The 12,485-nt window shown below is 55.9% G+C and overlaps 1 protein-coding gene across 1 annotated transcript in view; it reads left to right on the top strand.

The window, feature by feature from the left end:
• Positions 1–1,706: 1,706 nt before the first annotated feature.
• HS3ST2 (heparan sulfate-glucosamine 3-sulfotransferase 2) overlaps positions 1,707–12,485 on the top strand; it is an 86,751-nt gene continuing 75,972 nt past the window's right edge. Inside the window, exon 1 of the mRNA XM_032843988.1 lies at positions 1,707–2,565. Coding sequence (XP_032699879.1) covers positions 2,072–2,565 — 494 coding nt within the window. The 5' untranslated portion in view covers positions 1,707–2,071. The remainder of the gene's footprint in view (positions 2,566–12,485) is intronic.

Raw genomic sequence — 12,485 nt, 5'->3', positions numbered from 1 at the left:
CATTGGGTCCCAGCTGTCAGGTTTTGGAGGTAATACAGATGTTAGTTTACGCCTGGGAGAGGAGCCTAGGATGGAATGCTTTTAGGAATGATCAAAAAAAGAGAGGGAATTGTAAAGCACTGTCATTTAAGAGCTTGAATCCTGGAGTCAGGTTAACTCTAGCCCTACTATGTGTTCATTAAGCCTTTATCGCACTGTCTGTAAATTAGGAATTATAAATGAGTACCTATCTCCAAAGACTAAGGAGGTAGAACATGTCAAGTGATACACACGTTACCGGCACCGGACAACCACCCAATAATTGTTATTATTAAGAAAGGGAGGTGATGTGAGGATAATGGTAACAAGCTCCTAGGCTTGTTAAATGAGTTAACATGGGAGGGCTTGAAACAAAGTTGGTAGTTGTGATCTGTAATAGAAGGATTGGCCTAAGGATTCTAGGATGGGCCTGGTTTGGGGACAGAATATTCTCTGGCTTGGGCTAAGGTCCACAGAGCCTGATCAGGCCATTCCCTGAAGAAGGTTGTTTATTAGTTTGTGGGAGGAGAGGGTAGAGGAGATGGTCACTCAGACATTCTGCGGGGGTAGCACTTGGTGAACGTCCAGGCACGGGGATTTGGCATTGCTGTGGGGTGACAGCTGCGTTCCTGGGCACCGTCCTTTAGGTCTGCTCTGATCCACTAAGGTGGCCACTCAGGGCAGCACTGGGTTTGGTCACACATGCCGGGTCTGGGCATGGACCCTGTGGGCAATTACTTGGGAATCATTCGAACCCCACGTGGAATTGTTCCTGGATCAGTCCTCCCCTCTGTTTCCTCCTCGCGTCCCTGGGTGAAATCTGCAGCACTCTGGATCTTAGGGACGCTGTGGGACCCCAGAACAGCTCCCCTGGGAGCAGTCCGCCGCTAGGGGGCGGCCGCTAAGAGAGGAACCAGCCCCGCGCGGAGTCCGCTCCTTTGGGGCTCACTCTCCCGACACGTCCCGGGAACGGTGGGGTGACAGTGGGGTGGGGGCGCATTCTTCACGGGTGTGAGACAGAGCGAGCCGCCTGCGTATGAGTCAGCGCGCGGGGGTCTAGGGAGCTCCGTGAATAGTCACGGAATCTCACTCACGCTCGGCTCCTCCACCCATCCCCGTCTAGAGCGTGTGTCCCAGTCCCGCGCGTGTGTTCGCACACGGCACGATGTCCGATTCCAGGCTGTGTGTGTGGTGAGATGGGGATGAGGGGGACAGGGGTGGGTTCCTGTCGTGTTTCCACGCCCATGTGGGGTGAGGGGGTGTGTCCTGGTCAGGGTACGTGTGTACCTGTGTGTGTGCGTACGTGTGTGTCAGTGTGGTGGGAGCGTGTATCAGTGTAGAGTGCTTGCGTCTGAGCCCGGGTCTGGATGTTGGCGCAACCTGGACCGGGGTTCCCAGCCTTGGGGGTGGTGGGGGCGTTCAGCCCCCCGAAGGAGTAAATGTCTCGTCAGCCCAAGCCGGTTCAGGGAGCGGCCAGCGCGGGGAGGGCCCGCGGTAGCGAGTCCCTGGGAGGGGCAGGAGACTGGGGGCGCAGGGGGCGGGCCAGGTCCCAGGGCGGGGCGCGGGCTCGGGGGACCCGCGCGGCTGACGTCAGGCGACTCCTTAAATAGAGCCGGCAGCGCGCGCGGCTCGGCATTTCTCGAGGAGCCCGAGCGGGGCCCGCGCCAGCGCCACCGTCCGGTCCGCGCGGCCGCGCCGCCGCGGAGCGTTCGGGGCGCCGCGCTCCAAGGGCCGGGCATGGAGCTTCGGGCGTTGGGCGCACTCCGAAGCCCGCGCACGTGAGACCCAAGGAACGCCGTCCGGAGCCCCGTGGCCCGGGACGCGGAGATGTGGGACGCGCAGCCGCCTGTGCCCCGAGGAGCCGCCGCCCCCGGGATCCCCGGGCATGGTGCGCGCCCCGGCGGGCAGCGCCCGGAGAAGACGGCGCCCCCCACGCTCGACCCGCGGGGCCGGGGCAGCGCCGCGCCAGCCCTCTAGGCGGCCGCAGGGCCACAGCAGCTCCGCCGCCGGCGCCCCCCGGAAACCATGACCCCCGGCGCGGGCCCATGGAGCCATGGCCTATAGGGTCCTGGGCCGCGCGGGGCCAGCTCAGCCGCGGAGGGCGCGCAGGCTGCTCTTCGCTTTCACGCTTTCGCTCTCCTGCACTTACCTGTGCTACAGCCTCCTGTGCTGCTGCGACGACCTGGGCCAGAGCCGCCTCATCGGCGCGCCTCGCTGCCTGCGCGGCCCCGGCGCGGGCGGCCAGAAACTTCTCCCGAAGTCCCGCCCCTGCGATCCCCCGGGGCCCACGCCCAGCGCGCCCGGCGCTCCCAGCGCGCCCGCCGCCGCCGCCGCCGCCGCGTCTGGTCCTCGCCTCCCGGCTGCCAACCACTCGGGCTCGGCCAGGATGGGCACCAAGCGACTGCCCCAAGCCCTCATCGTGGGCGTGAAGAAGGGGGGCACGCGGGCCGTGCTGGAGTTCATCCGCGTGCATCCGGACGTGCGGGCCCTGGGCACGGAGCCACACTTCTTCGACAGGAACTACGGCCGCGGGCTCGACTGGTACAGGTAAGGAGCGGGCGCGTCGGGTGCCCAGTCGGGTTCATCCTTAGGGCCTCCTCCTGTGTCTTCTCCTTAATCCGGTTCGCTGTGTGGGTTCAGGCTGACACGTGGGGGGGGGGGGGACTCCAGCGGGATTTACTCAGAACTTCCCAGGGATGGTGTAGACCACGGCGCGTTCCCGAACGGCAAAGGACAGTTGTTTTTGGAGGCGCCGGAAGGGAAGGGGGATCTCTAACCGAAGCCTCGGGGCGAGCCGGTGGGCTGCCTCCTTGTGCAGTCACGGGTGGAGCAGGGCGCCCGGGGAAGGGGGCCCTCTCCTGACCTTTGCCGATCTTAACAGGCATCTGAAGGACCCTGAGCAGGGAAGGTCACAGTAGGGCCCCCTTGTGGCAGGGCCCCGCGCTTGGGTGGAGAGGCCCAAGGAGAGGTGTGGGGATGAGGAAGGTCCCTTCTGGAGGTTCATTCCCAGCTCCCGGTGTTCGCCGCTGTGCCTCCTCTGGGAGCACCCAGTCGCTCTGACCCTGAGTTATTGGTCTTGAGTGGTGGAGGGGAACCTTGGATTTCAGTCATGCTCTGTGACTTAGCTTGAGCAAGTATTTGGATCTCTTTGAGCCTCGATTTTCTCATCCATCGTAATGGGCAGGAAAACTGTCCCTGCCCTTAACTGCTTTCCGAGGTCTTTCTCAAGTGCCTTCAGAGTGTGAAAAAGACACCTGTCCCTGGGTGGTACTTCCAAACCAGCAGCCAGGGTGTGGAATTTGGGATACTGGTGGGCACCTCAGATAAGGGTTGGCTGGATCCTGGGGAGAGCCAGTCAGAGACTGTCCAGTCCTCTGTTGCCCTGCCAGGGATGACAGTCACCAAGGCTAGTGGTGTGTAGGGATCGCCTGAAGCTTCTGGAAGGTGACTGCCTTTCCTGTTCAGTGCCCATCGGCTCCCAATCCCTGCATGGTGCCATGGTGTAAGACTGGCCCAAATGTGGGCTGAATCAGGGCATCCCCCAGGGTGGTGTAATGTAGGGACTCCCCATACCACATGGGTCACAGAATTCCCATCATCACCTGACCCCTTGAAGACCATCTGAAATGTCTGCGTAGTCATACAGCTGGGGAGGAATAACATGGTAGCTGACACAGGAACTAGAGCTAATTTTTTAAAATGTTTATAAAAATAAGCCCTCTAGGGAGTAGAAGTCATAAGCATATTGGACAAATGAAAACTTCGTTAGAAGGGGGACCCCACTGGGCTCATCTAAGGGGACCTGTATTTGCAAGGGGGTAGCGGGGCCGATAGGCCTGACTTGCGGTGTTTGTGGTTATGGGGCCAAGGGATGGGACAGACACTGTCCTCAGGAGGCGGACACACACCGTCTCCCGTGGAGCCCAGCAGGGGATCCCCGGTCTGTTGGTGGTCCCGACACCGCTATGTTGGCTTAATGGAATAGAGTGACACAGGTCTGGTGCTTTCCACGCTCTGACCCACAGGCATCCTACCTGGGTGTACGAGGTGTGTGAGGACGGCTTCAGAGCCAGACCTCAGGGTGAGGGAGGCAAATGCGTGGAGCAGCAGAACCCTGTGTGGGTCAGCTGTGGTCACGCTCTTATGCACAGTAGGCTTTCCTCTATGGAAAATCTGAAGATTATTATGAAACCCTTTGCCACTACAAAGTGCCTTTTAAGTGCAAAATAGCAAAATTTTGAGCATCTGGCTTTTAGATATTGTGTCTTCCAATAAACACCGGTACCCCACACCCAGCTTCTGCACTTCCCTCTCCTGGGTTCACCAGCAAACAACTTACCCCAGCCTTCCTTCCCAGAGCCCGTGTCATTCAGGGATGGCTGCTTTTTATTTTTAACCTTGGCATGTGTGATTCTAAGCCAGCTTAGCTGTGAACCTTAGAGATGGGAGCCGTGCCTTTTTTTTTTAATTTTTTATAGCACATTTGGATTCTGCTAAAATTCTCAGCTGAGTCTTGGTAGGTTTTATTTAACATTAAGCACACTGACAGCTCTACTTCTCTCCTCCACCCCACTTCCCAGGGTCTGAGTTACCCTCCCTCTCAGCCTTTGTATTTCTAGAACGATGAGCCCAGAGGTCTGGCGCAGACTGCCCCATCCCACCACTTCCCCAGGAGAGCCGGGAGTGTACAGCTCAGGAAAGGGCTGTGTGGTTTGCGTTTCTCTCTGTTGCAGACCCACACCCTCAGAGTCTGGGGGTTTGGTTGTGGATTGCCATTTCTAGGTAATACTGCCCCATCTGGGTGCTGTTTTCAGACTTCCCAGAACATTTCTCTGTTTGTGCTTTATCCTTTATTACTAGTCAAGAAATATGCATTAATTTGCAGAAGTGACAGGGATTCCTGGGATCCTTTAAAACCCACATTCTCACTTTATCCCCAAATTCTGTGAGTTTGGACAGCAGGTGATAGGATGCTCCTCTTTTCTGCCCATGGCCCATCATTTTACAGGTGTGAAAACTGCAGCCCCCAAAACGGAGAGCGCCTGAAAGGGGGTTGCAAAGCAAATTGGTAAGCCAGAAGTCACCGGCATGCAGTATCCCACCGAAATCCACACGTTTTCGTGTGTGTGCGCACGTGAACGGTCGCTTGTGCGTTTCCAGCCCAGTGCTCTGACTCCCACTCTGCACAGCTGGCCACTGTAGGGCCGGTGCCCACCAGGTAGACATGGCCAAAGAGCCCTGGCAGACTTTTCCAGAGGTGGGCTTCAGCATGGCACAGTAGTAGGGCATGGATCGCATTATAATCTGCCCACGGCCAAGCCCCCGGGGGGCAACTTCCTGGGTCCCAAGGCCCCACTACAGAGGGACAGTGGGAAAATCCAACTTCAGTCCCAGCCCGAAGGAAAGCCTGCTTTCTGTGGAGCTGAGTGGAGAGGTGACGCCTGGAGCCTGAAGGTGGAGTGATACAGCCAGAGAGACCAGGTGGCAGAATCTGTGCCTGCCTTGTGTGGACCCCGAGCCCCTCTTGGGAACCAGCCCAGTTCGTGCCGCCCTCGGAGAGCCAGCCCTAAGAAACCTTAGAAGTTTCTCTGAGTTTCATCCCCTGCGCATCTGGCCTGGTTCCCCTCTCCCAATTTCCTCCCCATGGTGGCAGCCGAGCCTACGGGATGGCGTCGGCTGGAGGCTTGGACAGGTAGGCAAAACGACAGCAGGCTGACGAGGGAACAGGGGAGGGCCTCCAGACGCTGCGGGATCGGGCCACCGTGGTGCCCCTGCATCTCGGCTTCCTCCTAGAATGGGGCCGGCAGCCACATCGCAGAAGGTGGTTTTGCAGAATGAATGAAACCCCTTGTGGGCAAATGCCCTGGGAAAGTCCGTGGTGTGTAAAGATCACTATTGCCTGTGGCTACTAGTGCTTCCCTATCGACGCTTCGGGATTGCCCATAGTACTGAAAGTTGGGGGTCTCCAGCCCTGCCGCTGTTACCAGACGGGGCTGAGGGATTGACGAACTGCTGGAAAAGTGGTTCCGTGATAGACGAAGCAGGGTCCCGAGTCTTAAGTTCCAGTTCCAGCTGTGCTTTCATTTGCTTTTTAAAAAAATTTTTTGGTCTTCTATCTCTCTCCCCCAGCCCCCGTCCCCCTTGCTTCCTCCTGCGTCGATGAAATGTCACTTCACATTTCTGGGTGTCCGTTTGCTCACCTTGAAAACGGAACTGACGTCCCACCTGCTTTACAGTCTCAAACTCGAGTGAGACAGAGCATGCGAAGAGGTTGCTCCCCATCTGAGGTCCTATGCGGGACGCCCTCGTGGAGCGACGGATGGGTGTGAGGCAGAATGACTCTTTGGTCAGGAGATACACACAGTGCATCGTCCAGTAGTTTTTCGAGTCTTAGGGGGAGCTGAGTGTCGTCGGAAGTGTTCCGGATTTTGCTAGTTTTCCGGGATGGCCAGGGGGTGAGGGCGGGGTGTCAGGAGGAACTGAACCTTCTCTGAAACGCATCAGAATGCCACCACGAGCAAGCTGAGACCCAGTCATTGACTCTGGGCCTGGTGACAGCATTTTGATAGATGAGCCTGTGTAAGCCTTAGACGTCACATCTCAGGCTATTTGTTCAGCGTCAGTGGTGCTGGGGAGGGTGTAAGGCAGAGACGACACAATGCACACCCCCCCACCCAGACGCAACCGTCTAAGTAGGACAGGGAATCCAAAGCCGAGAATATGGTCTGTCACTGCTTCCGGCTCCTCTCGATCAAGAGTTGAGATTCTAATAGCAAAGCCAAACTTTAGAAAGAAATAAGACCAAAGGCAGAAGGCTCCACCGTCTTTTTTTTTTTTTTTAAAGATTTTATTTATTTATTTGTCTGAGAGAGAGAGGGAGAGCGAGCGAGCACAGGCAGACAGAATGGCAGGAAGAGGCAGAGGGAGAAGCAGGCTCCCTGATGAGCAAGGAGCCCGATGTGGGACTCGATCCCAGGATGCTGGGATCATGACCTGAGCCGAAGGCAGCTGCTTAACCAACTGAGCCACCCAGGCGTCCCCGGCTCCACTATCTTTAACCAGCTGAGCAACACATGACATGGGCTGCTCGGTGCCCGTCAGGTGTGCGCCCACCCCACATGTGTGCCCTTGCACGCACGATTACAACGTCCGTGCAGACACAGGTTTTTGGAGTTTTCCTGCCTCCGTCCAGGAGGATGTCATCCATGCTGATGCAAGGGAATCATGGAGTCCATAAATCCCCCGTCCTTTACCTGCTCGCTGTCAGCTGGCAGCGGGCCAGAGATGGCATAGTTAGCTCTAGCACGTGTCCGGTTGTCAGGCACCGAGGAACATTCATCGGGGGCAAGCACGACGGTCACGGCTCAGAGATGTGTTTTGAAGAGCCAGCTTCCCTCCCCGCTGGAGTTCCCAGGGACGGTGGGGGAGCGCGCCCTGGCACAGGCTGTCCCCACAGCCTCTGGTGTGTGATTGTTCCGGGGGGGAGACCCTGACAGCCTTGGTGCTTTTCAGTGCCACACTGTTAAGGTTATTCTGGATGTGAAAATACCACTTATTAAAGATTCTAAGAGCACATCTGCTCCCCCCATTTTAACATCACTGAAATGAGGGTATCTGACAGTTGATGGTGTCTTAGACACGGTGAGGTGATGCTTCCGGGTTGGGTGGAAACTGTCTCCCACAGAGGTGCTGTCTGTTGTGGGGGCCCACTGGACAGCCCCCCGCATCAAGAGCCTGACGCTAGGTGGCAAATGCCCAGCCCAGGAGGGAGCCCCCAGCTTGCTGTCTGTGTGGCCGGCAGGGGCCTCTTCGGAGGGTCAGGGAGCTGTGCCCATTTTAGATCTGTGTCACCCATGCCATCCCCCGGGAAACGTCCCTTCTGACATGCGAGAAAGTGCAGCCCGATTCCCACAAGGTGGTAACAAGAGGTTGCGGTGGGCACATTCTTCGCGGGCTGCTGGGCCACCCAGATATGCGGAGGCACATCCTGAGAGTCCCTGACAGGCTCGGGGCACGGTCGGTACCCAACAGGTGCTGCTGCCCGCCCGCTTGCTAACGAGCCCGTGCGCCTGCCGCGTGGGCCTGGAGAGCCGCGTTCTTGCCTTTGCTTAGACCTCTGTGAGTCAGCCCTGGATGCCGGCGCGCCGAGGGGGTGGGAGGGGGTGGAAGCACACGGCTCTTTGTTGATCGGGGTCCCTGGGAGGACTCGGAGGGGACACCGTCTGCACACGGAGGGCCCGGCAGCCGGGGTGGGGGAGGGGCGGGAGATGGGCACGTGGCCGGTGGAGTCAGGCTGCAGGGGTCAGAGAGGTCACGGCCGATCCCACTCCACAGGTCTCCCTCTCTCCTCTGGAGCTGACCCTGGGGCGGGCAAAGCCTGTATTTGTCAGACGCCTACCGTGCGCCAGGCTCCGTGCCAGGCTGCGGGGGGCCAGCCCTCGCTGCCACTTTGTTCTCCTCGTGGGCTGCGGTGTCTGTAGTCCATGGGCAGCTTGACGAGGTGGGTAAAAGCCACTAGTGAGTGGAAGTAACTTAGCATTTCAGACGTAACCGCTGCCTGTCCAGCCGCACAGCTGGGCTGTTGGCCCAGTGCCGCGCTCATGGGGGGCTTCCTCAGCAAGGTTATGGCAGAGGGAGAGGGGCAAAGGGGGGTTACTGGCATGTTCTTCCGAGGGACCCAGGCCAGGGGTGCTGACCGGGTTATCTGGGGCTTGAGTGACATGTGGTTTCCCAGGTGCAAGCCCACTGGGGGTGTCTTCCCAAACTTTGGAATCAAAGGCTCCGTGCCCATGGCCCTTAGCTCCCACGAGGAAGAAACCTGGGGTGTCTGCTCGGGTGGAGGCCGGGGACCTCTCCCTGCTGTCTTCCGAGGAGGCAGCGTCTCTCCCCCATTCTGAGGGCTGCGTTTTCCAAGCTTCAGGAATTCCTGTACCACCTTCACAGTATTTGCCAAACACTGGCATGGCCTCTACTATTTATATCCTTAATATTTTTATTTAAGTTAGCACATTTACAGGCTGTAATTTTTTCATAAAGATTTGGGCTTGGTTTTTTTTGTTTGTTTTGTTTTTTTCCCTCAGTGCAAATATTTTGGAAACATAATGCAAACTCCGAAGGGATGTCCCGGGAAAATTATTCCCCTCCTCCCCACCCCCGTTTCTGGGCTGCGTGCGTGATTCCTCCTCCCCGAGCCATCACAGGCACCCACTTCGGTGTGTCCTTCTAGAGACGTGCGTTTGTAAACCCAACACGGGATAGGCAGATAGAGTGAAAATGCGTGTTTTAAAAAAAACAACTTGATTTCAAAACCACCCTACGTGGAAAACCATTCTCACGTGCCATCATTAGGAGGGAAACATCGGAATAGTTTGAAAACAAAACAATCGTAATCGAAGTCTGGTTTCTCAGGTGGATGGAATGTCCCAAGCCTGGGACCTGCTTCCTCGGGCGGTGGGTAGAATGCTCCAAGTCTGTGGCCTGCCCTGTCTTTGTCTGAAGGTACTAGAGGATACTAGTAGGAGCTAGTTAAAAAAATCTTAATTTCTGCATGAGCCCTTCCTTTCTTCTTGATGTGGGAGAAGGGAAGGAGGAGAATCAAAATGTAAAAAATAACAAGTTTTCGCTCTGTGAGAAATAGTCCGTGATACTTCATAAATAATTCATAACTACCTGGTGATGTTTAGTAGGTCTGTGGAGTACTCCGGATTATGGAGATGGGCCATCCAGCCGACGACGTCCCAGTCCCATGGGGCGGGGGGAAAGCGCTGCTAAAATTTGCAGGAAATCCACCCTAAGTAAATCCTGCCAGGTTCCCAGCTTTCAGATTCCTTTGATGTGTTAATGATTGGAAGAGACAAGCCAAAGGAAAACTTGGAACAAATAAGAGCATTCCAGAAGTATTTTGACTTGCAATATTTACAAGGGAGTCTAGCCTTCAGAAGAACAGTGTTCCCAGAATAAAAGGTATAGCAGATATTAGGAGGTGGGGAGGGGGACATCCCAAACCCTCTCAAAGTTGCCATTGGTTGCTTCACGGTTCCCAAGGGTATAATAACCGCATTCTTCCCCCCGATTATCAGATCGACGCAGGCTGTTACATACACACCTACAGGCTTCGGTGTTGCAAAAGTCACACATAAAGTTGTTTCCACCAGGGACTTGGCAGTTTATGGTAATTTATGGGAATGGGGTTTAAGCCTTTTTTTCTTTTCTTTTCTTTTTTTTTTTTTTTTTGAGGCTCATGCGAGACAGGGTGTCTTTTTAAATTTTCAGGATGCAAAGTCCCTTTCACTCTGGGATGCATGATGTGAGACTTCAGCCTAGTGGCAGGATAAAGTGACACTTAGGCCTTCTCAGCTCTGTAGTGGGAGCTCTATAGGGGAAAATTGTCCCTGGGACTTACTGTTCCTGGATAGAACCATATCCAGCAGCAGTGATGGTAAGGGTGTCTGTGACAGCAGGGCTCTCGAGCTTGCCTTTAGTGGGGCCAGTCGCTGTCAGCGCTGATGAAAGGGTGGCTTTCTGCAGACTCAGCCACCCCCCCCCAACAACCCCCACGGGTCTGGGTGCTCACAGCTGGGTGAGGAAGTCCCGCATCCTCCTGGAGGCTGGCAGAGAGATGCAGCAGGCAGTGCAGCTGTGGCTCTTGGGGGAGCAGTGCTCCTCTGGGGGGATGAGAGGAAGCATCTCATTGGAAGGAGGGAGAAGAGCCAGGATTCAAAGGGCGTGGGTGAGATGACCTCAAAAGGGGGGTAAGGAGGCAGAGAACCCCCGAGCAGGCAGTTCCGGCCATGATTAAAAACTCGGCTCTGGAACCAGAATGAACAGGTTGGGCTCTCACTTCTACCACCTGCCAGGTGTGCACCCACCGACCAGCAGCGGCTTCTCTGTGCCTCGGTTCCATCTGCACGTCAGGACGAGTCACGTTGCCGCACCTCGTTAAGCTTGCTGTAAGGACTCCACACGAGTGCTCAGATTTCTGGCATGTGCAAGGTGTCCAACAGGGGCTACCCGTCATTTTAGTCATTGATTTTTTTTTTCATCCAATCTGTACTGAGCTAGGTTCCGAGGGCCTAGAGACAAATCGGGCATGGGTCCCACTGCTAGGCTCTTTGCGGTTTGATGTGGTTACGAGATGCTTATGGAAAATCAGATGGTGAGAGATACCATGTGGAGACCCAAGCAGAGCTATAGCAGCACAGAAAGGAGATGAAATCCAACTGGGAGAATTTTGGAAGGCTTCCCGGAGGAGGCAGTATGTTACTTGGGTCTCAGAGGGCAGAGGGGATTTTTCAAAGGGAGTGTCTGAAGTTGGGGGCGGGGAGGTTAAGGGTGTTTCTGAATATACTCATGCTGTGATTTCAGTCCTGCACACATTTATTGACCACAGACTACGTACCAGGCGCTGTGCCAAGCCCTGAAAAAGCAAAGATGAGAACTCGGATCTCTCCTTTAAAGAGCTGAAGGGCACACAAGTCCAGGAGCGAGACTAGCAGAGGGACTGTGCGATCACTGTGGGATCACGCAGGAGGGGTCCCCACCCAGCGTGGGTTAGAGAGGCCCAAGGGGGAGCTGATGCCTCAGCTGTAGGGGCTTGGCTTTTGCCGTACGCTAGATCTGGCTGCTTCTCATCTTGTGGGTTCCAGCTCAGATGTCACCTACTCAGAGACATCTGTGTCGGATGCTGGGTGCGGTGCAAAGACACACAGGCAGGACATGCTGAGGGGTTTTGCCGTGGCAAGGCATGAGGTCGGCATCAGGGAAGCCTGCAGTGGAATGAGGACGGTGGTGGTGCTGCTTGCTGCTGACAGCCACCAGGAAGGGCTTGCTGTCTTGTGACAACCTGGGGTTTGACCCTCACAGGCTTCCTGTGACAGCCTGCAACTTGACTGGCCAAGGGTCTATCTGTAGATAGATAGAACTAACCAAAGACAGGAAAGTCATGTTCTACTGTGACTTGGGGGCTGCAGGGTCACGCCCAGATAGGTGGGACATGGCACAGTCCCTCTTTCTAGAGGTCTTTGAGGCCTTTTTGCAAATGCAGCATTCTTAAGTAACCTCTTGAGATCCTTTGAAGGTTGAATTACCTTTGTCCCAGCCCAGAAGAAGTACTTGCCACTCCAGGGGTGTGTGTGTGTGTGTCCGTCCGTCTGTCCCCGTTTCTCATTCCAGCCTCATCAGCATGCATGGCAAGGTAGTGGCCTCTCTGGCATCGCTAGCTTTAGGGGGGTTGTGTGTGTGGGTCCTTTCAAACAGAACTGAGTACTGTAGAGCCTTCCTGCAGGATCTTCGGGATCCGAATCTCCCCAGCTTCTGCAGAGCTACCTGAGCATGGGGGAATGTTTTATGCCTTGGTAGCCTCTTCGCAGTGTTTCTGCTTTGATGGTTTTAATGAAGATAGAAAATCACCTAACAGCTTTCATTTTGCTCAGGCGAGAGGGCTGAAAGTGGAGGCAGCATTTCCCAGG

This window comes from Lontra canadensis, unplaced genomic scaffold (assembly GCF_010015895.1).
Source record: "Lontra canadensis isolate GAN:19392208 unplaced genomic scaffold, GSC_riverotter_1.0 scaffold146, whole genome shotgun sequence".
Taxonomy (NCBI): Eukaryota; Metazoa; Chordata; class Mammalia; order Carnivora; family Mustelidae; genus Lontra; species Lontra canadensis.
This window is presented reverse-complemented; position numbering and strand designations above follow the sequence as displayed.